This window comes from Corvus brachyrhynchos, unplaced genomic scaffold (genome assembly GCF_000691975.1).
Source record: "Corvus brachyrhynchos isolate BGI_N302 unplaced genomic scaffold, ASM69197v1 scaffold114, whole genome shotgun sequence".
Lineage (NCBI taxonomy): Eukaryota > Metazoa > Chordata > Aves > Passeriformes > Corvidae > Corvus > Corvus brachyrhynchos.
The window spans coordinates 4,396,534-4,423,961 of NW_008238337.1; the positions used below are offsets into that span (position 1 = coordinate 4,396,534).

At 49.8% G+C, this 27,428-nt stretch overlaps 1 protein-coding gene across 6 annotated transcripts in view; it reads left to right on the forward strand.

The window, feature by feature from the left end:
• The first annotated feature begins 3,037 nt into the window (after positions 1-3,037).
• The window catches only part of MYO1H (myosin IH), a 29,194-nt gene continuing 4,803 nt past the window's right edge, over positions 3,038-27,428 (forward strand). For 2 of the 6 annotated variants that reach the window (XR_001862196.1, XM_017734879.1), the window contains exons 1-27: positions 3,611-3,868; positions 12,488-12,947; positions 13,957-14,115; positions 14,734-14,849; positions 15,170-15,368; positions 15,809-15,889; positions 16,314-16,493; positions 16,848-16,946; positions 17,542-17,655; positions 17,958-18,029; positions 18,714-18,833; positions 19,142-19,209; positions 19,556-19,661; positions 20,161-20,241; positions 20,543-20,634; positions 21,962-22,056; positions 22,261-22,307; positions 22,492-22,572; positions 23,211-23,316; positions 23,567-23,684; positions 23,938-24,051; positions 24,374-24,450; positions 24,953-25,021; positions 25,588-25,672; positions 26,191-26,350; positions 26,721-26,804; positions 27,260-27,353. Coding sequence is in view for 5 of the 6 variants with exons in the window: in XM_017734879.1 (XP_017590368.1) it covers positions 12,651-12,947; positions 13,957-14,115; positions 14,734-14,849; positions 15,170-15,368; positions 15,809-15,889; positions 16,314-16,493; positions 16,848-16,946; positions 17,542-17,655; positions 17,958-18,029; positions 18,714-18,833; positions 19,142-19,209; positions 19,556-19,661; positions 20,161-20,241; positions 20,543-20,634; positions 21,962-22,056; positions 22,261-22,307; positions 22,492-22,572; positions 23,211-23,316; positions 23,567-23,684; positions 23,938-24,051; positions 24,374-24,450; positions 24,953-25,021; positions 25,588-25,672; positions 26,191-26,350; positions 26,721-26,804; positions 27,260-27,353 (2,914 nt within the window). In the remaining variant the exon portion in view is untranslated. Of the gene's footprint in view, positions 3,470-3,610; positions 3,869-12,487; positions 12,948-13,956; positions 14,116-14,733; positions 14,850-15,169; positions 15,369-15,808; positions 15,890-16,313; positions 16,494-16,847; positions 16,947-17,541; positions 17,656-17,957; positions 18,030-18,713; positions 18,834-19,141; positions 19,210-19,555; positions 19,662-20,160; positions 20,242-20,542; positions 20,635-21,961; positions 22,057-22,260; positions 22,308-22,491; positions 22,573-23,210; positions 23,317-23,566; positions 23,685-23,937; positions 24,052-24,373; positions 24,451-24,952; positions 25,022-25,587; positions 25,673-26,190; positions 26,351-26,720; positions 26,805-27,259; positions 27,354-27,428 lie in introns of those variants that run through there. The other 4 variants (XM_017734880.1, XM_008634197.2, XM_017734881.1 and 1 more) reach the window with 4 other exon arrangements.

Here is a 27,428-nt window from a genome sequence, read left to right on the forward strand (position 1 = left end):
TTTCCCTTTTGACTGCAACCAATCCCTTTGGATCTGGTCACTGAAGACACCTGGCAATGAAATGGGTGTGTGAAAGAGGAGGAAACCAGATATTATGTTACTTAAAAGTCATTCATCATGGCACAGGAAGGCAGGAATCTGAACTCCTGCAATAAATAATCGCTGAGGGTGATCTCTGCACACAAAGGAGCTGTGACAGGGAGCCACTGCCAGCTGCTGAAATGTCCCTGTGACAGCAGGCCAGGGGCTGGGGCTGTTCTGGAGTGAAGGCCAGGAAGAACAGGACACAGGGAAAGGATTTCCTGGGAGCCATCCCATGAGCTGTGCATAGAAGTGAGCTTCCTGCTCCCTGATTTTTCTGGAGGAAAGCAGGAATCTGGGTTCAAGTCTCAAGCCTGAGTTGCAAGGAGTGTTTGAAGAGCTCCATGTGTCCATCACAGCACCCTGGCTCCAGCTACAAAATTTTCATTTTGCATTTGCCAGCAGAGAACTTTATTTCCTTCTCCTTTTAATTCCATGGGGTTGTTTTTTTTCGTGTTTTCTTTGCTGAAAGGGTGGTCAGACATTGGAAAGGGCTGCCCAGGGAGGTTTGGAGTCCCCATCCCTGCAGGTGTCCAAGGAAGGACCAGATGTGGCACTCGGTGCTCTGGGCTGGGTAACAAGGTAGGGATCAGCTTAGACTCAGTCTTGGAGAGCTTTCCCAACCCAAATGATCCAACAATTCCCACTCTGTGCAAATTCCTCAACGTTCCCTGAGTAATCCCCTTTCCATTGCTGGCATGGAAAGATCTCTTTGGGATTTTATTTTAGCTGGTGGCAACTTCCAGTTATGATTGGGTGAGAGAGAACAGAGCTGTTCTGGTGGACAGGGTAACACCTTCCTGGCATGTCCAACAGTCCAGCTGGACAAGGGATGTCCATGGCACATCCAACAGTTCAGGCCAGCTCACTGAAAAGATCCTCCTTGTCCCTGTAACCAGATGTGGACTTCGGGATTTTCTGTCAGCAAAAGAAGGGATTGGGAGGGATAAATTGGACCTACCTGGAGAGTTTGAGGGGCCACGAGCACCCTTTGTTTTCCATCTCTTGTAACTCTCAGTGACACCCTCACCTCTGCTCCAACACATTAATTTATTTAAAATTAATGAGTTTTCCTCAGTTTTGCTGCCCCAAGGTCAACAACACACATTTATATGCTTTTCATCTCTGTATTACACCATCTCATGTCGTATTAATTTCTCTAGTTCCCTGTCCCTTTCCTGGAAGGTGCCCAGGATCCAAACTGAGTGGCTTGGCAGTGTTGACCTGCATCTCCCAGAAGTTCATCCCTGGGATTTTTACCCTGAAGTTTCGGTGCTGCTCAGTCCTGTAAGTGCTCCCTACCCTCTGTTCCAAGTTCAAACACCCACAGCAACGTATCCCCACGCTTCAGATGCACCAGGGAACGAATGGGATAAACCCTGGATGAATTTAATGAGTATTTTCTGTGTGGAAGCAGCTGTAGGGATCGCTTGGAGCTCGGGGTGTAGTTTTTCACCAGCTGATGCTGAGTGAGGCTGGCGAGGTGCAGGTGGAACGGCCTCTCCCCAGATCTGGTTACACCACGTCAGGACCCCGGGGAGGAGAAAGGCAGAATTCAATATGTGCATGTGAGAGTGGAGCCCTCATCCTGCACAACGCTGTTTTATTCCAGTTGCTTCAGGGGAAGTCTGTACCCACCCTGGGCCCTGTCCCCATGAAGTGGAGAGATCCCAAAGGCTGCAACGATGCTGGGAAGCTGCTAAAATTGCCTCTGGGAGTTGGAATCGCATGAAAGATTCATGTGGAGTCTTAGCATCTGCTCCTCCTTTGTGGGATATCTGCACTGTTAATTTTTAAGCATGTCTTAGCCTGGGGAAGGGAGATCCTATAACCAAGGGAATATACATTATTAACCTTAAAGCTCCCAGCTCCTGGCAGCTCCTGCAGCCTCGGCCACTCTGGGTTCTGAAGGGGCAGCTGAGCACCCTCCACCTGCTCCGTGGTGACATCGAACTGGGATGGCTCTGGCTCAATACACCCAAAGGATGCCCTCCCTAATTTGGGTAGCTTGTAATTAACACAGAACGCCCACACCAACTCATCAAAGATCCCTGGTGCAACTTAATCTCGAGGAAGATACAGTTTCTAGTTCTTATCTTGGAAAAGTGGATGCAGGTGCCATAGGCCCAAGTCCCCGGCCCCAGTAAATTATTAAAGGCGCTCAATTCGGGTGAGGACATCGTCCCTGCCCGGCTGCCCAGAGTTCCGAGGGACCTCACCCAGGTTCAAAGCCCCTGGTGAATGGTTTCCCTGGAATAATTGGTAACAGCAGCCAGGATGGACGCCCAGGTAACTTAAATTATCGTGGCTGTAGTGGGAGATGCATTAACAGAGAGATTTATTCCATGGGGCATTTCCTGCAGGGGGTTGGAGCTGGAGGATTTTTGAGGTCCCTTCCAACCCAATCACTCTGGGATTTGAAGATTTCGATTATCTGTATTAGTATGTATTTGAGTGGTGCATTTCTGTAGGTTGAATGATGAGATAATGATCTGAAAATTCTATTTTTTATAAAGCACACCACTGATGTAATTCAGTCACAAATATCAGGACTCATTTCCCAAACTTCCTGGTGCAGAAATATATATTGAGTTAATCCTGGACAATGTGGGGTAAGAGCGACTTTTCTCCTCAATTCCTGTGTGCTCCTAAATGCTGCCTTTCCTCCTCTCCTGGCTAATGGCATTTTTGGACTTCAACACAGAAATATCTTGGAAGCTGGGGCTGGGATGGCATCTCACTTGCATGGTAATGAAGCCTCGACAGAGGAGATGACAGATGGAACTCCAGGATCAATCCAGCTACTTTTTTTTCCCTTTTTTTCCAACAAGATACTAAAATGGGAATGTTTATAACGAATTCTAATTAAGGCACAGGTTTCTTGGTGTCTGCTGATGACTTTCTCTCATCACAGATTTTAGGAAAACTTCCAGGGAAAATTCTGCAGTACTGCACCACTAACACTGGTGCGGGCTGGTTTCCTGAACAGTCCAGTTTAGTTTTCCTAAATGCTCCTGAGGTTCTGGAGCTGGGCTCTTTGGACAGAGGTGTCACAGTCTTGGTGTGGTGCTCTGCAATCTCCATCAAATCCCATCAAAAAACCTGGGCATGGCTTTTGCAAGACAGACATCCAGGTAACCTTGACATTCTCTGTCCGGAGCTGCCTCCTAAGGAACTGGATGAGGGTGAAATTCCTGTGGTCTCCTCGGCAAATATTCCACCTGCCGCAAAATAACTCGGGTAATCCTTGGTTTATTTATTGAGCATCGGTGTGTTGAGACCTGCTCAGAGACAAGAGGCTCCCTGGGCATCTCCTGTCCTCCTCTTCCCGTGGAAAGCTGTGGTCAGTGCTGGGGAGGAACACGGAGCCCGTGCTCACCCCAGGAAGGTCAGTCCTGCAGCAGCGCCGGGGGCTCGGAGCGTGCTGGAAAAGCTTTCCTGGAGGGACTGGGCTGGAGAGAGGCAGCAGGGAGGGAGGCCCTGCAGCTGGGGGGGCTGGAGGGAAGGAAGGAGTGACTGAGGCACTGGGAGAGGAGCTGCAGCCAAGGCGGTCAGCTGGGAGCAGAGCCGGAGCCGGACTCCGCAGGGCAGATGGCAGAGCTGGATGCAGAGGCCAAGGAGAAGGAAGGAAATTATTCCCAGAGAGAAGGTGGCAGAGGCAGAGCGTGACAGGCTGAGGCAGAGCGAGAAACACAGTGACCGAAGGCGAGGGAGGATTTAATTTTTAATTAGCCACAATTAATTCCTTCCACATCTGAAGTCTGGTGAGAACACGGAGTGAAAGGAGGTAACGGTGGGTTTGCTTTGGTGGGTCCCCATCAGAGAGGGAGGCAAAGGGGTCTCTCAGGGAGCTGAAGTCCTGAGGGCTGAACTCGGAGCTGCTGGGGGTGTCTGGCTGTGGGACAATCCTGGTAAATCCCTGGAGTTTTCCTTTTTGCAGCACAGAAGGGATTTTTGCTCTGCATGTGGTGCATGCTCTGGTTGAGTCAGAGGTGGTGGATCCCTCTGTTCAATGATCCAAAATTCGGCAGGAGATTCGGTCCATCCATTGGGATAAGGACCTTGCCTCCGAGGCTTGGAGCTGATGGAGGAACGAGGGAATTTCTTTTCAATAATAATTCCTCCTCAGGAAGGCTTGGATTTAGAGGGGCCTTTTTTCCCCCTCAGATGGGACTCCCTGCCTGGCTATTTACTGTATTGATGACACAAGGCAGAATTCCAGCAAACAGGATGAGCACATTCATTACTGGGATAATTACTGGGATAATTGTTCCTCTGCGGAGCTGGGACAGGGACAGAGCACTGGCTGCCTTCTCCTTTCTCCCCACTTCCCTGCTTTTCTCCCACATCCTCTCTTTGCTCCTCATCCAGCACCAGGGAAATTCTCTGTCTGATAATTTCCATTCCCTGTAAATAGTCCTCAGGGAGGAATTCTTCCAGGGAAGTCTCCTAAAGGCGACACATCCCTTTCCTCCAAAGCCCCACTGTGTTATTTTTAATATGTGAAACATTTCCATCCCAATCACTGCGGTTATTTCTACTCCCTCAAATAACATTTAGCTCTAAGTATAAAAAACCAGATAAATAATTCACAAAGCTCCTTGTATGAGACTCTTTAAAAGAAACTTGTTCATTTTAGGTATATTTTAAGTTTCAGGGCGAGGAATAGCAACACTTTCTGATTCAAACAGGCACCTAAATCCAATAAAATGTGGCTATTTTGACCCATTTTAACAGGTTTTCCCTGTTTCAGAGGATGACCTTTCCCTCTGTCAGCCGTCCAGAAGCTGTTTAGGAATCAGCTGAGTCCCCTCTGCCTCCACCTGCTCTGCCCTGCCCATTCCCACATGGAATGAGTACTTTGTGCTTCAGAAGGTGTGGGGGGAATTAATTTTCCCCCTCTTTCCTTCTTGGTTTGTCTGAGGCAGCCTTTTTGTAGCAATGTGGAGAAGTGGGGTAAGTCCAGAGCTCTTCCTAAGGTTTTATGCTAATGAGTTCTTTAAACTGGGAATTTCTGGATAATGGCAAGCTGGGATCTGACTGGGAGCAGTGGTTGTCTTCCTTCTCCAAGGAACAGAGGCAGAAGAGATTTTGGGGTGTTTTGGAGAGAATGGTGAGACCAAAGGAAGAGGGAAGGAGCTGACTTTCACCAACGTGGGAAAAAGGGAATTTCTTCTGATCAGTGGAGAAGGGGGCTGGCAACACCAGAGCCTGGGAGCTTGTGACTGCCTGAGGAATCTTGATCCTTCCTTAACCCCAAACCCAGAGGAGCTGCCCTTAGGTCACCCTGATGGGTGTGTCCTGCTACCCTGGGAATGCTGGAGATCCCCCCCCACCTTCTACGCTTGCTATGGAGTAAAACCAACCTGGATGCTCTCAGAGGGGCCACTGTGGCTCTTCATTTTCCTTCTCTGTCCCTGCGGCTGTAAGAAGCCAAGAGCAGAGCATTCCCTTTCCCTTCCCTTGGCTTCAGAGCCACAGGCAGTGATGGATGTTCCTCACAGATCCAACAGCCAGACCCTTCCCACTCTCAAAAATAGCTCTGGTGCACTGCAAGGTACCTTGAGGGGTAGGAAAGGGATGGTTTTGAAGAAAAGATAAATTATTTCCTTTACAGACACTGCTGTATTGAGACTCTTTGCTGGTTGAAGCTGCAGGTCTGGTCTGGTGCCTCTCCTTCTCCCAGGTGGGGAGCAGGGGCTCTCCTGTGAGTCCAGGTGACAGTTCCCAGAATGAAATGCTGATGTGGCCTCTGATAATGTCTCCGTGCCTGACTCCTGAATTGAAATGCTTGAATTGCTTTGTGTGTGAGGGGTCCAGGAAAGCTGGAAGATGTTTTCTGGAGGAGTTTGGAGGAGCTTTTTTCTGTTTATTCCCATCGTGGCTGAGTCTCCAGGCTCAGCTGAAATCCTGTCCTGACAGTAAATCCTCAGCCAGGCCATGAGTGCGTGCAGCCTCTTCACTGCCCCTCCGGCTCCTCCCACCCAAAACTGCAGCCCTGGCACTGCTGTCCCCTCAACCCTGACAGAGCAGAGCCAGAGCAAGGCCTGTCCTAAATCATTGTGAGCTTTGGGTGACCTTGGCTGGGGCTCCTGAATCAGACCTCGTGTTGCAGCCTCTGCAAACCTCTGGTGTGTAGATGTTCTGGAAGCAGTCCCTGACTTTTGCAGGGCTCTTGTGGAGTGATAAAAACTGGATTTTCCTGTGGGAACTTGAGTGGTAATCTTGGTTTGGACTGGGATTTGTTGTCCTGGGTGTCACTTGTCTCGTCTGCTCTCAGTTCTGATGCTGACTCACACAGGCAGCTCCTTTCTGCTGGCTGTTGCCCAAAGGGTTTGGTGTTCGGGGGGTGTTGGAACACTCCTACAGGAGGTGTGATCCCAATCCTTGCTTTATCAGTGGCCTTCTTGCTGTGTCCATAAATGTGATTTTGGGGCCGTTTTCCTCTGGTTCTTGGTTCTGTCTTGAAGGCTTGTAAATACCCTGGAGGTGTGCTCACTGTGAAGCAATGAATTTACTGTGGTTTAATGCTCCTCTCCCTGTACCTTAGGGACTGTCAGATACTCCAGGACCATCCTTCTCTTTCCTAGAAATTGAATAAATCTGCCCTGCTGTATTCCCAGGATTTTTAAGTCTGAATTTTAGTTTTCCAGCTGGAAATCTTGTGCTCTGTCAGCTGGGAAATGCTCTGAAGCATATGGAGTTTACCAGCAATGGATGTTTTCTAATAAACCATCCTGTTCTGCAATTAATAAGGATTCGTTAAGGAGCTGCCTCTGGTCCAGCAGCATCAGTAAATCTAAGCTTGAAGAAAACTCTGAAATTTTTATCTAAAAGCCAGCAACTGAGAGAATGAGCAGTTCAGTGTCTGCGCTCTGACCTGACAGGATTTGAGCTGGGTTTTACATGGTCCTAAATCTCCCAAGGGTGGTGAAATTGCTGCTGCTTTCCTCGCTCATCCAGCATGCCTGGGGTGCAGGGATGAACACGGAGTTTTGGGCAGCACCTCTGTGTTTGTGAAACAAGCTGGGACAGCAAAAGGGTCCTTCCTCTGAGTTAAAAAGCTATAAAGAAGTGTTTTATGCTCTAAGTCAGGTGCCTGAACGCTTTGTAACCTGGGAGCACTGGTGCAAACTGGGAATTCTGGGGTGGGAAGCGTTTGCCTAACCTGGCCCAGGCTTGCTGGCACCAACCCAAAATCCGAGCTGCTCACATTAACCTGACAGGCCATTGTTTTATTCAAGCTGACGTGCTGAATGGGGCTCTTTTTGCCGATATTCTTTACCTGTCTCGTTGTGTTAAAGTGGGGAGCGCGGGGGGCAGGTGGGCCCAGGCCCCGGCCCCGCTTGCAGGCCTCGGAGCGCCCGGCGCGGCCGACGGGGACCCCGTGGCACAAGAAAGAGTTGCTAAGAACAAATCTCTATTGTTCCCCGTCATCTTTAAATGAGTGTCAAAGTAGGCAGGGGGGCTTTGACCGTTAACCGCACAATTTAGCCGGCCCCTTGTGTCCGGCAGCCCCCTCCGCCTTGGAGCTCCTGGGATGAGAAAAGGCGGCCTCAGCCCCTTCTAAATGGGCCAACTCTTCTCCTTTGTGTGCAGACTGCCCAGTGTGAAATCCGCAGTGACGTTAAATGTTTTCTAATGAATAATTACTGAAAGGAAATGGAGGAATATATGTGTCATGGATTGTAGCGCATTAAAATGTTTTCTTTTGGGCACAAAAATGTTGTCCTTCAGCAGCGCCGCGATTGTTTCAGGGAGCCTTTTGTGGGGGTTTGGATTCTCAATGGATTATCTGTGAGCGCTCGCTTTTCCAATAGGAATCAAAAGGGTCCTTTGGCAAACTAATGTTTTTCAAAATGGCAGCCATGAAGCCCATTTAGTATTTAAAGTTTGGGGTTTAAAGAAATGTTTGAACTCGGGAGATTTTCTCACTTTTTTTCTTTCTTTTGATTTATGAAAGTGAAGTGGTTCACCTCAACCTCTCCTCTATTGAGAAAGACAGACAGTCACCCTTTAACAAGTCTATAGCAGACCATGCCCTGGAGACAGACAAGAGGCCTTAAGAACTCTTGGCGTTTCCCTGGGCTGTTGATTAACCTTAAAACCCTCTTATTCTGTATTCTTTTGAAAAGAAATTAGGTTACAATGTGTAAATTTTTCCACAGTATAATTGTATTTATGAATTCTCCTGCCTCAAGGAGTGTGTACAGTAGTGCCAGACAGCCCAACTGCCTCCCCACGCACACAAAATATCCCTTTTCCATGGCTGCTGCATTTCCAAGCGTGGTCCATTTCCAGCATTCCAGTTCTGTTGGAAATCTGAAAGAGGTTTCCAGCGATCTGTGAAAAGTCTCAGCGAAAGATCTAAAAATCAGCTTGTTTTGTTGGCTTTGCTGTGATGGGACGAGCATAACTTGGTCCTGTGGTGGAATCTGCTCTGCTTTAATCCCTTTTTTTATGGGATCTGAAAATCAGATCAAAGGAGATGAATTCTCAGGAGCCACACCAGGGTTTTCTCAGGAGGGGGAAAGTGTTCCCACTGCCCTGGGCTGGCTGCTCCTCCTGGGTGGGGATGTGTCACCCCAAGTCCTGCTGCCAAGATCTGACACTCTGAATTTCCTTCGGGAACAATGGGATGAGTCCTGACTGCTCCTGGAGCAGACACGGGGCATCCCTACGGAGCGCTGGAGTCCTGACCTCGAGGTCACTGCGGTAGGAAGATCCAGGATTGCCGGGATGTGTCCGTGCTCCCCCGCTGACCCTGCCAAGTGCCTCTGGCAGAACATCTTCCTTTTCCATTCTCCGTGGTCACGGCCCCTTGGGCCAATTCCTCCAGAGAGCCAAGGGTGGAGCAGAGCCCGAGGGGTTCCTTGTTGTGATCCCTGCAGTCCAGGACTCTTAATGAGCGAATTCCTGGAGCACACGAGGGGAGCAGGATGGGTCAGGGAGCTGCTGACTCTCGCAGTAAATGAGTATTTCCAAAACAGAGCTCCCACGTTCCTGAGGGAATGTGTGTGTTAACAGCGCTGCTCCGAGCTCAGCTCTGCTGGGCAAGCCTGACACTCTCTATTAAATCTCGTGTCTGTTTTTTATCTCTTTTGTACCACATGATTCCAGGGATGTTCACTTACTGCACCTTCCCGTGGCACCACTTTTATTTGCTTTTATCTCAGGGGTGTAACTCAAGAGAACAGGCTAAATAAAAAAGTTTGGTGTCACAGAAATTCCCATGATGGATGGAGCTGTGTCAGGGAGGGTCAGGTTGGAGATCAGGAAAAGGTTCTCCCCCAGAGGGTGCTGGGCACTGCCCAGGCTCCCCAGGGAATGGGCACAGCCCCGAGGCTGCCAGAGCTCCAGGAGCGTTGGGACAGCGCTGCCAGGGATGCCCAGGGTGGGATTGTTGGGGTGTCTGGGCAGGGCCAGGGGTTGGATGAGGATCCTGTGGGTCCCTTCCAGCTCAGGATATTCCATGATTTTGTGATGCCAGGTGGAGACAGAGCTGAACATACAGGCCCAACTGGGCTTTAGGACTCCTGTGCCCAGCCTTAGATAAGGCTTGAAGTTTTGAGGGGGTTGGGAAGGAGAAGTTTTTCGCAGAGATCAGAACACAAATGTGCTCTGGGTGGGAAGAATTAACTTTCTTTTTTCTTTCTAAACCCTGATGCTGTTGGGAAACAGAGGGGTGTAAACAACCTGCCTGTTAAACAGGTGCTTTTCCCACTTCTCTGTGAAAATGTGCCTTACTGAGGGTTTTTTCATTTTAAGTTTTGAAAGGTTTTGTTCATCGTGAGTATTTGTTAGCTGAGGATAAGTCAGAAATGCCTTTGCCTGGCTCGTGCTCTGAGGCACAAGGGAAGAGATCCAATTCCTGAATGCTGCTGGAAGACCGAAATATCCTGTGGCACAGGAAGGGCTCTTCCATTTCTGGAGAACGTGATCCTGCCACGAGTCCCTTTAGGAGCTCGTCACCCAGTGAGGTGGGACTTGGCTGGGAAGCTCCTTGAATACAGAGCTCTGAATTCATGGAAGCATCACCTGGAGGATGGAGAGGTCGCTTGCTCGTGGATTGCTGATTTCCCAAATGGACGGGGTTTATCCTGCTGGAAACCGGGGAAATCTCTGTTGTTGTTGCCTTTGGCAGCTGGGCAGAGGCAGGAAGAGCTGGGAATGGGTGTCCAGCAGGAAAATCATTTCCGAGGGGAGAAAACTGCCTGTTGAAAATGAAAAAAAGAAGGAAAATCCACGGAAACTGCGACTTAAACTGGGTTTTGCAGTGACCTCTAGTGGGAACCAAGCCGGGAGCTGTGGGAAGGGGTTGAGGAGCCCGGCCAGGAGCGATGGGATGTATTTTGTGCCCGGATTTGCCCAAATTGCCCATCAGGAAGGTCAGAGCCCATTGGTTCATCCCCAGAGCCCGCCGTGGGTGTTTTGGTGAGAGGCAGAACCTCCTCGAGCTGCTGTCGGCAGCTCCTGGGGCTCGGGTGCTGACAGGTCTTGGATAATTCATTAAAGCAGGAGGATGGCGCATCCCTGCCCAAGGAGGGAGCAGCAAAGAGCCCAACACATGATCCAGGGTGCCCGTGGGCCTCAATTCCAGCCCCTGGAATTCTCTGTGGAAGCAGCACGGGCTGGACAAGGAGGTGAGGGGAGGGTGCAGGTAAAGCAGGACTCAGGTGTGACATAAAACCACCTCGGAACTTGCAGGGCGGTGGAAGGGAAATCCGGCAGCTCCGGGATGGTGTGGGAGTGTGGAGGATCCTTGAGGAAATTTTCTGCTGGTGTGGGTGGAATTGGTGGCCCAAATAAACCCGGGTCTGCTGGGTTTGCACCTTTTGGTGCAGTTTCCTGCGTGGGTGGGGAGCTACGAGGCTTTCAAAGGTCCACGGGGTGAGCTCGTGCCCACCTGAGGCTCTCACCTGCACGGTTTGGGCTTTTCCAGAGCTTCCAAAATACCTGTGGCCTCATAAGTAATTCTCCTTCTCCCTGTACCTTCATCTCTTCTGTTCTGTGACATTAAACCAAAGAAACATCAATGGAGCATCAACTGAGAAATGAACTTTTGATCCTCTGGTGAAGAGAAGTAATCATTTTGCAAAGTTTCATTCTTCCTAATTTATAAGGTCGTTTTCTTGCCAGATCTTGCTTCAAACTTGTACAAACTTTGTCAAAGAAATTGGCCTGTTCTGTCTGACCCTTTCTCAGGAGCTGCAGAGCTCAGGAATTTGTGCTGTGATCCCACAGGGCTCCTTGCAGTTTCCCTGTTGACAGACAAATCCCTGTGGGAAAAGCAAAACCCTTCATTGTAGTGAGGGAGAGGTTTTCTGATAGAGCTCGTGTGTTTAGGCAAGAAAGAAATCTCCTGACTCCTGAGTGATGAGGAAAGGAAAATAATCCTTTACAAGAGCAGTGTCTTGCTGGGATCACGTGCCCTGATGAGTCCTGGGGCATCTCTTATTCAGGGAAGCACAAAACTTGCAGTGAACTTCCAGAAATGGGTGGGGACAGGGCAGTAAAGGGGGCTGGGATCGTAAAATTATCAGCACCAGCAAAATACTGAGAAAATCTGGGCACGAAATTGCTCAGAAAAGAGTTCAGGAGTTTTGTCTGGTGGCATTTACCCATTAACATACACGGGAAAGAAGTGGGTTAAGGAAACCTGAGCAGCTGGATGCCCAGGGGGAGTCAGGCTGATCCTTTCCTGCTTCCCAGCTGGGAGAGAAGGGAAAAGTATCTTGTCCTGAGAGCTCTGTCAGAAGCAAAATCCTATCATTATTATTATTATTATTATTATTATTATTCTCTTTTCTCTCTCCCCCTTCCATGTTCCTCCCTGCTGTGGCAGTGGGGTCTGTCCAGGTGTTGGTTTGAGAAGCAAAAATCATCCTTTATTCTTTATTTTGTCTTCCAAACCAATGGAGCCTGAGCTAAGGACAGGCACAGCAAATGGATAAGAGCGGTCACGTGCAGAGGAGGGGGAAAAAAGGATATTAATATTAAAAGAAAAAGTCTAGGGAACTTTCTGACAGAAAAGTGGTCACAGTCAGGTCATGCCCCAGCTAAGGAAAAATGAGGAATTCTGTGTCCTGCCAGCCCTGAGGCTGGGGACAGTCAGCAAAGCAAAAATGTAATTCCTTGTGGGTGAAGTGAGTGCAGGGCTGATTTATTTCTTTTTTATTTAAAGAACTGCTTTCAGGGGATCTTTCCCTCTGGAGTGTTGTGGTCATGTTGCTGCTGAACATAAATCTCAAAACTCAGCTCACTCTCAAAGAGACAAACGTAAAGAGCAGGCTGGACTAAAATGAGAATAACATTAAAATTCCTGTTTAAGAGCTGATTTTTCTGAGCTTGCCTCGGTCACAAAGGAGATTGTATGGCTGGGTCCTTTGCTCTTCATTTTATGCAGCTCTGCTCCCAAATCCACCGAGCCCCAGTGTCCACCAGTGCCTGCAGGCTCATCCCAAAAACCTCCCTCCCGAGTCAGGCTTTGCCAGAGAAAAAAAAAAGCAGGAACGTTCTACTTTGTGCCTATTTCCAGTTTGCGAAGCTTCTGCTTTAGAAAAATCAAAATGAAGTTAAGAAAGGGGGCAGAACCTGACGTGGCCCTGCACAAACTGCGCATCGCCGTCCTGTTAGTGCTCGTTGAAAATCTTACACACAACCACAACGTCCCCTTGAGCAGTGGAGCAGCAAAATGGGACAAGCCAATGTCCCCAAGGGCAGCAGGAGAACAGCAAAGGTGCTGGGCTGGTGATCACAGCCTGGAGCCTCCGGAGCTGCTCCGGCTGCTCAGCCACGTTTGCTCCCCTAATTATCCAAGCTTGGAACCCTCCAAGGGAGCTCACTCCAAGGGAATTTACTCCAAGGTAAGCTGCTCCAACTGTACTGAATTCATTTCTCTGGTTTATGCCTTAGGGTAGGAATTTGTCTCCGAACTCGGTGATCCTGGTGTCTGTAAGATCGAGCCAAAGGGAAACCCCGAAAAGCCAACTTTAGCACAATATTACCGTAGAATGTGTGTGATGTAGACAAATCCGTGTGGAATATGCAGGCAAAAAATGGTTTTCTATTTGCTAGCATGAAATTAGCAGCTTGGTTTAATGAAATAAAAAGCACAGGGGATTCTTATAGCCTGGGAATCGAGCTTGGCACTCAGCAGTGAGAATTTCCCAGATGAAGTCAATTTCCACCTTGAAGAAACAGAAGTGGAGGGTGCAAGAGGATTCTGTTTTGTCAGGGACACCCTTTTTCGCATCTCGCAGCCTCTGGAGAAGGATGGGGGATGCTGGGCAGGGTTTAACCATCCCCAAGTCGCTCTCTGATCAGTCTTATCAGCAGTGGCCATGGCTCTCGCTGGCGTGTGGGGACATCTGCTGCCAGCCCTGAAAGCTGACTTGGAGCTGCTGCTGGGAAGCGCTGGGAATAACATTCTTGTGCAGAGTGGTGCTGTGGGATGAATCTTTCTTGCCTCCAAGTCAAGCCCCTTGCAGCCTTTCCCAGGGATTCTCCATTTTCATGCTCAGATCTGTATAAAGGGGAAAAACAAAGGATTTGTCTGGTGCCTTCCACTCTTTATTCCAACTTTGTGCTTGCAAAAGTTCTGTCTAAACTGAGTTATTGAGTGTCCAGGTCCCAGCTTCGTCTCCAAGGCTGGATTTGTCTCAGCTCTTCTGGAAACCAGGATCTTCCTCCCTGCTCACAGCAGCGAGTCTGGGATGTCTGGACTGTGAAGAGCTTGGATGGTGTGGAATTGCCATCCTTGGACAAGCTGCAATAATGATCTCCTGGCATTACCTGTGCAAGGCTGATTTGTCCCTGGGGAAGGGCCCTCTCTGCCCCCTCCTCACTCTGTACCCCACAACCTTTGTGTTGTAGAAGGAAGACGTGGACGAGAACGGCGACGCCAACATGGAAGGGGCTCTGATAGCCCGGGACAAGGTCGGGGTGCAGGATTTTGTCCTTCTGGATTCCCACACCAGCGAGGCTGCTTTCCTCAACAACCTTCGGAAGCGCTACCAGGAGAACCTCATCTATGTAAGTGCTGCTGCTGCCGGGGTTTTGTGGCTGCTGGAATGTCCCTGAGGAGGCCTCGCTGGTCAGGGCCAGGAGGAAGAGCTGAGTATCCTGTGTGTATCTAACAACAAGGCGTTGGTAGTACCCAGCAGAGCGATCACCCAGGAGGAATTTATCTAATTTAGCTAATTAAAATAATAATTAAATAAGTCTCAGCTTGCTCGAGGCTGCCTTGCAAAGGATGGGCAGTAAATAGGAAGGGAATGGGAAAGGGAACACTGTGACTGAGTGAAGGCAGGACAAGGTTTGCCTGGGAAGGGCTGAGGATTTTATTGTGTGTTGTGTTAACTTCAGTAAGAAAAGGGTCCTGGAAAGCACCAAGTGATCCCAAATTCTTGCATTTCAATTGTCGGGCTCTGAGCTTGCTCTCGTGGTTCAGCTTTACTCATAACCAGGAGGATTTTGGAAGAAGTTTGGTATTGGTTTGGGAGGAGTTTTGGTCGCTTGCTTTGGTTCTCTCATAACAAGCTCTGTGCCATCTTTTGTCATTTGTTTGTGGATAATGTCCTGAAGTCCTTGGCTCCTCCTTTGGGATTTTGGGGTGGAGCAGGTGTCCCAGCAGACTCTCTCTCCCTGCAGACCTACATTGGTTCTCTCCTCGTGTCTGTGAACCCCTACCAGGAGCTGGACATTTACACAGTGACTCAGATGCAGCTTTATCGGGGCGTGAACTTCTTCGAGCTGCCCCCACACCTGTGAGTGTTCCCACGGGATCTCCGTGGGTATTGCTGATTTGGGATTTCCCTCTAAGGCTGTCCTGCCACCACGGGGGGTGTCTGCAGTCACTAGGCCTGGATTTTACTGTCAGGCTTTGAGTCAGGCTCAAGTTTTGAGCCCAGCTTTCCCAGTGGTTGTCCCTGGGAAATGAGGTGCTCTCTAAGATCCTTTCCAATCCATTCCAGGACACTTGTAAAGTCCAGCCAGGAGTAAAATCCCCTGGAAACTTTCCTATTCCTCCTCCTGTGCCATTCCTAATGGATGTTTCTCCTCCGAATTCCTCCTGTGCCCATCCCAGCTATGCCATAGCTGACAATGCCTACAGGGTGATGTGCAATGAATACAACAACCACTTCATCCTCATCTCTGGGGAGAGTGGGGCTGGCAAGACAGAGGCATCCAAGAAGATCCTGCAGTACTATGCAGTGACCTGTCCCACCACGGAGCAGCTGCAGACTGTCCGGGACCGGCTGCTGCTCTCCAACCCTGTCCTCGAGGTGAGAAACTAAAGGAAGGCCCAAAATGCAGAGGTTGTTGGGCCTCACTGCTCGAGGATTCCCTGCAAATCTGCAGTCCTGGGCAGGAATGGCCAATATTGGTGCAGCCTCTGAAAGAATATTTGGGATTTAATATCATTTAATATTTGAAAATTTAAATTTGGGGGCTCGATTTGAGGATGGCTGAAAGAAATACAAGAAAATGCAAGAAAACTGCACCGTGCAGCAGTTCCTTGGGGCCTCATAGGTTAGATAAGAAAAAGCAATAATTGGTTTAGCTGAATTCCGCTTTAAAGCTATGGAAATGCATTAGTTTGTATTTCTTTAATCCCAGTAAATTCAGTGGGATTCAGCTGAAGCAGCAAATCTTGGCTACTGCAACTGGGTGCGAGGCTCTCAGTGAGGTGAGAAGTGATTTTTCCCTCTCTGTTCATCCCCAGGCTTTTGGGAACGCGAAAACCCTGCGCAACGACAACTCCAGCAGGTTTGGGAAGTACATGGATATCCAGTTTGATTTTAAGGTGAGAACAGACCCAGTGGAGCGCTGGGAAAAGGAGCTGAGTCTGAGAAACCTCCTGGACACCAAGCAGGCAGCCCAGGATTTATTAATTCTTACATTGCACATTTCTGACCCTGTTTTTACAGACCTCGCATTTTGCAGGTGAGGTCACTGGTTATCCATCCTGGAAGCTTCCAGCACTGCTGGCAGTCCTGGCAGTGCTCCATGGAAAACTGATTGAGAGTTTTAAAGCTCAAGTTACTTTTACAGGACAGCAAATCCTTGTACTGTTGCTTTGCTGGACACTCTTAAACAAAAGGTGGCAGATAAATGGCAGCAGAATTGGGTTTTTCCTGAGCCCGTTCCTCATTCCTGGGAGTAAAGAAGCAGCAGCCACAGGGATTGTTGATGGTTTTGGTGTTGATCTGCCTGCTTTGCTCTGCCAGGGAGCTCCAGTGGGAGGGCACATCCTCAGCTACCTGATAGAGAAATCCCGAGTTGTCCACCAAAACCATGGAGAGAGGAATTTCCATATTTTCTACCAGCTGCTGGAGGGTGGAGACAAGGATCTGCTCTGCTGGCTCGGGCTGGAGCGCAACCCCCAGAAGTACACGTACCTCATCCAGGTCAGTGGGAGCTGGAACGGCTCCGTGCCTCCCATCAGGAATTTGGGATGGAAAATGCAGCTTGGGCAGAAGATATTCTTACCCTAAAAACAAAGGATGGCTGGAAGATCAAGCTCTGCACAACTTCAGCCAGTTTATGGTGACGCTCTCCACACTCCGGGCTTTGATTTGTTTGAGGTTTCCGGTATAAATGGAAAGATTTGATCAAAGGAGCCACATTCAGGATTAATAGCAGTGAAAAACTTGCTGAGGGAACTGGAAATGAAAGCTGTGTGCCCAGAAGTATCTGTGTCTGCTGCTAATAAAGTTCATTACCAATTAATTGTATTAATTCATCTTTCTTTTACTGCCTAGGGTCGATGTGCCAAAGTGTTTTCTATCAATGACAAGAATGACTGGAAAATAGTCCGGAAAGCTTTTTCCATCATTGACTTCACTGAAAAAGATATCGAGGTACTGCTTGTTGAAAGGGACTGAACAAATTTCAGAGAGGAGGGCACTGCTCTTTGCCTGAGGTGATGGAAGCAGCCGTGCCTGCGAGAGGGGCTAAGGGTGGAACACACTTAGGGTGGTCAGGACCTGAAGGGGCCGACAAGAAACGTGGAGAGGGACTTGGACAAGGGGCAGGACAAAGGGGAATGGCTTCCCACTGCCAGAGAGTAGGTTTGGATTAGATATTGGGAAGAAATTGGGTCCCTGGCAGGGGTTGCCCAGAGAAACTGTGGCTGCCTCATCCCTGGAAGTGTCCAAGGTTGGGCTGGACAGGGCTTGGAGCAGCCTGGGCTGGTGGAAGGTGTCCCTGCCCTGGCAGGAGGTGGAACAGGATGATCTCCAAGTTCCTTTCTACCCCAAACCATTCTGGGATTCCATGATGCTGTGGGATTGAGGGAGTGGGTGGCGAAGAGCACGATGCTGGTGGTGGTACCGGGTTCTCTGATTCACCTCCTTCAGCCCGGCCAAAATTCTGTTAATTAATGATAGGAAAGATCAGCACCACCCCACAGGGCTGTGGGAATCCGTTTTCTAATGGAATATCTCCCATTATCAGCATCTCTTTGGAATCGTTGCCAGTGTCCTGCACCTCGGGAACATCCAGTTTGAGGAGGACAGCAATGGCCACGCCATCATCCGTGACGGGACACAGATCAAGTGGATTTCCAAGGTGCCTCTGCCCAGATGGGCTCAGAATTCCCTGTGCTGGGAGGAAAACCTTATCCTCGCTGTGATTTTCTTATAGGGACAAAACAGTTATTCCCAAAAGCACCGGGATAACTCAAAAAATACCCAGCTCTTGTTGTAAACCTTCTTGAGCCTTCTCCCTGAAATCTCCTTATTTCCTCTTGCTCTGAGATGAGGGTGATTGGGAAGGGGGCTGGGGGTTGTGCCCTGCTGATCCCACAGTGCTGCTTATTTAAACAGGGACCTGTGGCTGTGCTTTGAGTGCAGATGTTTCTCTCCTTGCAGCTCCTGGGTGCTCACCTGTCCATCCTGCAGGAAGCTCTCACCCACAGGAAGATCGAAGCCAGATCCGAGGAGGTACTGGGGGGTTCTGTGTAGTCCCAGATTAATCTGGGAAACCCCAAGGTGGGGAGTGGATGAGGAGCCAGTTCTCAGTGTAAACCAGATCCCTCTGGCTATGCCTCTCCTCCTCCGCATCCCCTTCTTCCAGCCTGAGACATGAAACTAAAATATATTGGAATTTGATTCCTGAACAAGGCAGGAACTGTTAAAAAGCTGGATCAGGGACTTGTATTTGAGCCAAACGATTTCCCCTTGCCCAGTCCACGGTGCTTCCTGGGAAACTGGGCTGCACAAACAGAGGAAAACACTGGGAAAATTTGCTCTTTGGACATTTTGTATTTTCATTTTAATAATATAAAACTGAAATGCTATCAGAATATTTCCCCACTTCATCTAAATGAATACCCACCAAAATGCAGTTCCCCAAACCTACTGGCAGGTGGGGATACACCAGAGTGAAGGAACACTGATGGAAAACGAAGCTGTGGGTAGAATCAAGGAATTCCGGAGTCTTTTGTGTTGGAAAGGACCTTAAAGATGATCCTGTTCCAACCCCTTGCAGGAATAGCTGCAGTCCAGGGGTGCTGTGGTGTAGGACAATGTGGCTGCTTCTCCAAGCCACAGATGTGACCTGGCTGTGCAGAAGTTTGCTCTGATGCCCTGTGGTGTTTATCCTCTCTGGGATATCTTTATTTCCAGGTGCTCAGCCCTCTGAACGTGGATCTGGCATTCTACGCCCGGGATGCCGTAGCAAAGGCAATTTATGGAAGGACTTTCACTTGGCTCGTCAACAAAATCAATGGCTCTCTTGCCAACAAGGTTGGTTTCTTGTCTGGGGTCCTCTGAGACACTGAATGCTCCTAAAATGCTGAGCAGTTTCTCCAGAGAGAGGCCCCACAGCCCTCATCACCAAATATGTGGCATGTTGGATAATTGCTGCTGGGACATCCCCCAGCCCTGAGCTGGGAAACCTTCAGTTGCTCTCTGTTAAAGAGTTTCAGCAGTTCATTACCTGCTTTAAAGTGGCTTCTCCACTGCCATTTCTCTCAAAAAGAAAGTTTGAAATTCGGGTGAAAGCAGCCAGCTGCAGGGAAGGAGCAGTGGCAGAGCAGGGGTGTCTTTGACAGGACTCGACTCAGAAAACAGTTATTGGCCTGCTGGATATTTATGGCTTTGAAGTGCTGGACACAAACAGGTACGGGCTGTTCTTGGGATTTGGGGTGACCTGGGGGCACAGGAGGTCCTGCATGAATTTTTGAGGCTGCCCTCAGCCCAGCAGGGCAAGGCACAGGGGACTAAAACCTGGGTGCAGGAGTTTGCTGGAGCCCAGGAAAAGCTTTAGCTTGGGCTGCAGGTCTGGTTTGGGCTGTGGTGCAGCAGTGTGGGAGCAAGGGGTGGGTTTGGTCTGTGTGGGAATGGGGGTTTGATCCGTGTAAAAATGGGGAGTTTGGTCCCTGTGGGAATGGGGTTTGGTCTCTGTGGAAGAAGCAAAGCTGCCCCTGGAACACACCAAACATGCTGCTGATTTAACCTCCCTGAAGCTTTGAGCAGTTCTGCATTAATTACTGCAACGAGAAGCTGCAGCAGCTGCTGATTGAGATGACCCTGAAAGCAGAGCAGGAGGAATACGAACTGGAAGGGATTGAGGTAAATTCTGTTTCCCCCTCCCTTTTCCCTTCGAGCTGCCATTACACTGAATGCTTTTGATCATCAACGTGAAAGTCATCCTGCTTTTTTTGTTTGTTATTGCTCCCATGGGAAGCATTTGCCAGGGGTCTCTTTCTGTAACCCTTTTGAAGTGCAGTTTAGCCCAGACTTAATTGACATCATTTAAGGAAGAGGTAGGACCTTCCCCAAACCTCAGTGACAGTGTCCCTGGAGAATGAGGGACTCCAGCAGTGTAAAACATGGGAAGATGGAGAGCATTAGTGTAGAGAACAAGAGGATGGTGTGGGCTGCTGGAAGCAGAACTCTGGGGTGGGAGCATGGATCACTGTGCTGTCACCTTTTCCCGCAGTTGATCCTAATTCCCAACACTCATTTCAGCGGGATCTGAGGCTGGATCTGATTTCAGTTCCAAAGAACTTAAAAAATTGCAAAGAAAAGGTTTTTATCTAAAACTGGTCTTCCTTTTTCCCTCTTCCAGTGGGAACCAATCCCGTATTTTAACAACAAAATCATCTGTGACTTGGTTGAACAGAAGCACAAAGGAATAATCTCCATCCTGGTAAGAACAGAGTTTGTGCTAAATTAAAATGCGGGCCTGTGCCTTGCTCTAATGGTCCTTAATCACATTTTACCCTCTAATTATGGGATGGGTCTGTGTTATCCAGAACGTAAACACAGATTCCTGTAACAAGCACCCAGAGGATGAGGCAGAGGATCCGCTTTTGGGGGGAGTTAAAGGTGGGGGATGTTCTGCTTCCCCTGCAATGGGGCTTTGGGTTTGTGGGTCAGAGTTGTACTAAATGTTATCCAAGAGGGAATATGAGCTCAGAGCAGCTCTGATCCAGTGCCTGCTGTTCCAGGATGAGGAATGTTTACGGCCTGGGGAAGCGACTGATTTGAGCTTCTTGGAAAAGCTGGAAGAGAAAGTAGGAGATCATGCCCACTTCGTGACGTATGCATTTACCCTCTGTATCTTCCCATCCCATATCCAGGGCTGGGCAGGGAATAGCCTCTGCCTTGTCCCAGAGGGAATCAAACAGCCCATCCAGATGTTGGAAAACTCCACTGGTGGATCCTGGGTACTGGGAGGTGTGAGCGGGGCCGTCTCTTCACTGGTGTGATGCTGAGCTTTGAGTCTGTCATCCCACACCAAAATTAGGGACTCCTGGGATTTGGACCAGGGTTTTAGCCCATGAAGGCTAAATGGCTTTGGCCACAGCTGGCTTTGGCCCCCATGGACTCCAGGGAAAGCTGAAGATGTTGTGACAAGGAGCCAAATGCCTGAGGCTGAGGGGGGATATGTAAATATTTACACCCATCTTGTTCTGTGTGAGCTTGGAGTACAAAGAGGAGAGAAAATGCTCCTCTCCCCCAGCTGAGTGACATTTTGGTTCATACTCCATTTGGAGGGGTTTTGGATCCCATTTTGGTGGCAGCTGAGCACATTGGCGCCGGGCTGTGCTGGCACTTCCCTGCAGAAGCTGCTGAAGGGCTGTGACAAGTCATCAATTGAGAGTCACAGTGCTGAGCTGTCACTGTTCCTGCAGCTCTGAACTCCACCACAGCCAAGTGGAAAATTTGTAGCCAACTTCCTTGTCACCACAATGTGCCTTAATGCTGTTCTGCCTGATTAAAAGCTTTAAATAGAAGTGCTGGAGCTCCTTCCACAGGATCTGCTCTTGGAAGGAGCTTTGATACACGAACGTGCTGTTGTGACACTCGGCTCTGCTGTTTGTGACTGCTTACAAAGCTGAAACTTCAACTGTGAAGTTGCTCTTTTTTCTTGTTTGGTTTTTTTCCCATTCCCCCCCCCCCCAGGAATCCTTGCTTTCCGAAATATTCCTGCTATTCTCGAACATTTGGATTCCTCCTTTGTATTTGGGTTCTTGCTCTAGGGCAAAGTATCTGAAATCCTTGCCCCCCAGGTTTGCTTTGGGGCCGAGGCAGCTGGTGGTTTTTCCCCCACATAAGCGGTAAAAATGTATTGAAATGGATGTTGTGGGAAGAACTCTTGGTATTTCTGGAATGGGTGATCACTGCTAAATGGCAGTGAGTGGATCCCAGGTATCCTGAGGAGTTTGTGGGAGCTGCCTCCCATTCTCTGCTGCCAGCAGGGAGAGATGATGGTTTGATCACAAGCCAGAACTCCTCAGCCAGAGCCACATCAATAGCACCAAACCCCCCATTTCCAGCTGTCCCCCAGCTGTGCCTCTCCCCAAGCTGAGGGAATCTCTTTGCTGCTCTTTCTCCTGCTGTTTTGTTGGATTCTCCCCCGGCAGGCGCAAGCTGGCGGATCAGAAAACGCGGAAATCCATCGACTGGGTGGATTTCCGCCTCCTCCACTACGCGGGAGAGGTCACCTACTGTGCTGTGGGTGAGTGAGAAACGGCCAGCCTGGAGCTCCTGAGCTCCTGTGGGTGATGATGACCTGATGGGAAGAGGAATTACAAAACACCTGCCCTCTGCAGGCACTGACCTGGAAGTCTTAAATGTGGCTGCAGTGAGAATTTTGAGGATGTGAATGTTCCGATTTTCTTTTTTATTTTCTTTTCATTTAATTTTTTTCCCCCCCCCCCAGGATTTCTGGAGAAGAATAATGATCTACTGTACAGAAACCTGAAGGAGGTAGGCACAAAAATGCTATCTTGGAGCAGAAGATTTATTTACTCTCTGCAGCAAATAAAAACATCATTTTTTTTCTTTAGCACTGATCTTTAGGCACCTCTGTGTGTGTTCTCAGGGCTGTGCTGCTCCCAGGAGGAATAGAAGGGCTGCTCAATAGGGCAACTTTTATCTCCTCCTGTTTCAGGTGCTGTGCAACTCCAAGAACAGCATCATGAGGGATTGTTTCCTCCTGTCAGAACTGGACAACAGGAGGAGACCAGAGACTGTGAGTTCTGTCTTTTGTCTTAACTCTGAGTATCAGCTCAGCTCCCCAGGTCTTGGTTTAAACACTGATCCCTTCCTCAGTCCTGATGGCCACAAACTAAAACAACAACAAGTTCCACCTCCACCTGAGGAAGAGCTTTCCATGGAGGGTGGCAGAGCCCTGGGACAGCTGCCATGGGAGGGCCTGGAGTCATTCCAAACCCACCTGGACACGTTCCTGTGTCACCTGCCTTGGGAGGGGTTTGGACTGGGTGATCTCCAGAGGGTCCTTCCCACCCCAGCTATTATGGGATTCTGGGATTCCTGCACTTGGTGGATGTTTTTACTGCCATCCACCCCTGAGAGCTCCCTGGCAGCGGAACAGTGGTGCTGCTGAGCCAGCAGCCAGCAAAGTGACATCCCATGACACATCCCCCAAGGAGCAGGGAGCGCTGAAGGGCTGCCTGCTGTGTCCAGCTGCATGGCCAGGGCTCAAACGCTGCAGCTCAGCACTGTCCCAACTGACCACGCTCCAAAAACTCCAGGCTACCAATGCACCATCAGCTTTTGCTTCCAGGTTTCAGCTGGATGCAGGGAGTGGATTTCAATTCCTGCAGGGAAGAGTTCCAAAGCTCAGGAAGTTTTTTGATGCTGTCTTAGGTTGCAACTCAGTTCAAAAACAGTCTGACGAGTCTGATCGAAATCCTGATGTCCAAGGAGCCCTCGTACATCCGCTGCATCAAACCCAATGAGAACAAGGAGCCTGGTAAGGCTGGGGCTGAAGACTCTGTCAGTCCAAGGAATGGACAGAGGGATTTGTTTGGAGCAGGGTGCAGCATGTACAGGTTGTGTGTTTGTGTTTATATTTAAAAATAAACAGCTTGGTTAAGCTGGCGGCAAATTCATCCCCGTGGGTAATCGGGGATTTGATTCCTTCCTGATTTCCCCCAATGCATGCACACGCGGGTGAGCCTCCCCAGGCAGAACTGACCAGTGAAGGTGTGCTCTTGCTCCAGGGAAGTTTGATGATTTCCTGATCCGACACCAGGTGAAGTACCTGGGGCTGATGGAGCACCTGAGGGTGAGACGGGCCGGCTTCGCGTACCGGCGCAAGTACGAGCTCTTCCTGCAAAGGTGAGGGAGCTGCTTCCCCTCTGCCCAGCAAATCCTGCCCTCCTGAGGGCTCCAGAGCAAGCAAAACTTGAGTCCCAGCAGTGGGAGTTGTCAGCAGATGCTCTTCTGCTTCAGAAGTACCCTTTGCATGTTGTGTCTTGCCTGCATCATTTTGATCTGCGTTGGCATCTTCTGCCTTGAGTAAAGCAGAAGGAATTTGAGGGAGTTCCTCAAACTTTATATAATTTGTGTTGTTGTCCTGCTGATCTTCCAGGTACAAAAGTCTCTGTCCAGCTACCTGGCCACACTGGCATGGGCCAGCAGCAGAGGGTGTGGAGAGGCTCATCAAACACATTGGTTACAAGCCTGAGGAATACAAATTAGGAAGGTAAATTCCTTGCTCTGGCTACTCTGCTGCTCAGTGTTTGCTGTCCTGGATACTCTGTCCTGTCTGTGGCAGGAGCAAGGAGAGATATAAAACCCCAAATACACAAATTTCCTCATTATTTTTACCTGTTTCCATGGGAGCTTGAATCCAGCCTTGCTTCTTCCATCTCTGGGCTAGGGTTCCAGCTTCTCCTGCTTGCCTGGGCAGCCCAATGCAGCTTGGGCTTGGGTGGCATTACAGCTGTTGGGGGGGCTCTGAGCCTGCTCAGGGCAGCTGGAAGGATGGCTCACCATGGATAACCTGCTCCTGGTCTCTTTTTCAGAACCAAAATATTCATCCGTTTCCCAAAGACCCTGTTTGCCACGGAAGATGCCTTTGAGTACAGAAAGCACCTGCTGAGTAAGGCTCCTGTTCCCTTGGTCTGGGACAGAGGAGCCTGGGGATCCTTGTTCCTGGCTCTGGCTTGGATGGGGCTTGAAGCAACCTGGGATGGTGGAAGGTGTCCCACCCCATGGCAGGGGGTGGAATGGGATGGGCTTTAAGGTCTCTCCCAACCCTGGTCTGCACAGCTCTGCAGAGTCCATGGAAAACTCAGTAAAGTTGCTCCAGGCTGGGGAGAAATCCCCGCTTGAGCCCTGGATAGCTGGCTCCTTTAGAGCTCCTCGGTCCTATAACTGCCTGTCCAGGCCCAGATGCACCAAGTGCCTTTCCCTTGGGATTGGGATCTCTCCTGTCTCATCCTAGTCTGTACCTGCTTGAAAAACACAACTGAAGGGCACGGTACCTACAGGGTCCTGTTGGTGTTGTGGTCCCTCTGTTCCCGGTGCCATGGAGCGCAGGAACTCAGCTCCCCAGTGCCCTGACCCTGCAGGTGCCAGTGATATCTCTGCCTTCTTTCCAGTTTCAAGACTCCAGGCCAAATATAAAGGATTCCTCGGGAAAAGAGCGTACCAGAAGAAGAGGAAAGCAGGTACGGGCTCTGGAATGGGGGATTCTCTTAGGGCTGGGCTTTCCACAGGAGCTAGAGGTCCCGAATCCACGGTGCTGTGAGCAGAGGAGGTGGCAGCTGCACCCCAGAGCATTTGCAGAGGTTCCTTTAGTTCTGTTTGGATCCTCACACCACGAGCTGCTCTTGGCCTCAGCTGTGGGAGCAGCTCTGAGGAGCAGCAGCAGCTTCTGTCACTCGCGAGGGGACATTCCGGGGTACCTGGGAGCTGAAGGGACATTCCGGGGTACCTGGGGGTTGATCATCAGCTGCTGTGGGAGAAACCCCTCTTATCACAGCAGGCTGACATAAAGTGCAGGCTCCAAGCAGCTTTTTGGGCTGTGGGCAGGACAGCAGGAGGCTGAGCAGGGACAAGGCCTGGCCTCGGTGCTGAGCCCCACAGCGCAGGTGGAGCTGGATCCACCACGGAGAAGAGAACCTTCCAAACGTGCTGTTCCCACCAGCTGATTTTTAGAGCTGCAAAAGAACCAGTTTTAACTTCTGCTGGGTCAGTGTGAAGGCCAAGGCCCAGGACTGATTCCCTCTTGCAGCAATCAAGCTGGAGGCCTTTTGGAGAGGAGCCCTGGCACGGAGAGCTGCCAAGAAGAGGACGTGGGCGGTGCAGACCATCAGGAAGTAACTGTCCCGACCGTATTTTCCAACCACGGAATCCTGGAATGGGTTGGGTGGGAAGGGAACTTAAAGCCCATCCAGTGCCACCCCCTGCCACGGGCAGGGACACCTTCCACTCTCCCAGGCTGCTCCAAACCCCATCCAAGCTGGCCTTGGACACTTCCAGGGATGGGGCTGCCACAGCTTCTCTGGGTAACCTCTGCCAGCGCCTCAGCACCCTCACAGGGAAGAATTTCTTCCTAATTTATCTTATGCCCCTCCACTCCTTCATCCTCCCTCTCCACTCCCCTAAACTCAGCTGCTGAAGTAGAGCTGATTCCTTCCGAATTCCAAAGCACCATGGTTTGGCCAGCAGAACTTGGCAAAAACTGTTAATATTTAGAATATTGTAAAGCTTGAGATTTCCATGGCTGACCCTCAGTGCACCTGAGCTTACACCAGTGATCCTTAGCCTGTTGTGTGTTATCCTCCCCTCCCCTCATTTCCATGGATTTCTGGAGGTCATGGGATATTTTCTGTAGGTTCATAAACGGCTTCATCAATCGGAAGAAACCCCTTTGCCCAGAGAACAGGGACTTTGTGAGGCTCTCACAGTACTACTACCTGATGAAACTCCGAGACCACCTCCCAAAAAATGTCTTGGATGAGAGTTGGCTCCAGCCTCCCTCCATCCTGGAAGAGGTGAGAGTTTCTGGAGGCTTTGGGAGAGGTGGAGGCGGCTCTTGTTTGGTGGCCATGTGTGTGCACATTGCAGGTGGGAGGAAATGATCTGCTGCTGCTTCATCCTCTGTTCAGAGCCTTTGGAAAAGCCCCAGATCTGCAGTGTTTGGGTGGGAATGGGAGGAATGGCACAGTGGTTGGTGTTTCCAAGAGAAATGAGGAAGTTCCGTGTTGGTTTAAGCAATAGAAAGGGAAAATGCACTGACAGAAAAGTGAACTCATGAACCCTAATAAAGATAAAAATAATCCCACGGTGCTTTAGGCTCATGGCACAGACAGAGCTGTTTGAACAACTTCCCTACTTTATTTTTTCCTGGGTTTTTTCTTGCAGACATCTGAGATGCTCCGGAAAATCTGCAGGAGGAACCTGGTGAGGAAATACTGCCGAGGGCTCACTGCCGAGAGGAAAGTGCAGGTAACAACCCCTGGAATGCAAATGTGGGAGTTCAAACAGTGATCACTGCTCCCTGAGGATCCTCTGGAACACAGGCAGCACCTTCTGATCCTGCTGCTCCAATCAGTCCCTCAGGGATGAGAGCAAAAACTCCTGGAGCCAGGGATTTCCTCCGGTGTCCCTCATAATGGAAAGAGCAGACACGTGGGGCTTAATTCATGGCATGCAAACTGCTCTCCATGTAATTGGAAAAGACCTATAAATAACAAAAAAAATGGGTAGGATTTTCCCTGCTGCCCCTTCGTGTGGTGTAACACAGGAATAACCCAAAGCTGCCGGCAGGAGCGCAGCACAATTCCAAGATTCCATGAGTCGGCTGGGCAGAAGGATGCTGTGGAGTAGCAGTGTTTGCATTGTCCCTGCTGGTGTTCCCAGTGGAGGAATTCCAGTGTAAAGGCCTTTCCTTCTCCCATCAGCTGCAGCAGAAGGTGGTGACCAGCGCTGTTTTCAGCGGGAAGAAGGAGGGATACCTGGAGAGCCTCGGCCAGCCCTTCCTGGAGACCCGCCTGAGTGAGTTCAGCAAACCCCTGGAGGCCTCAGCCATGTGCTCCTGGCTCAGGAAAGTCCTGCTTGACCAAACAGACT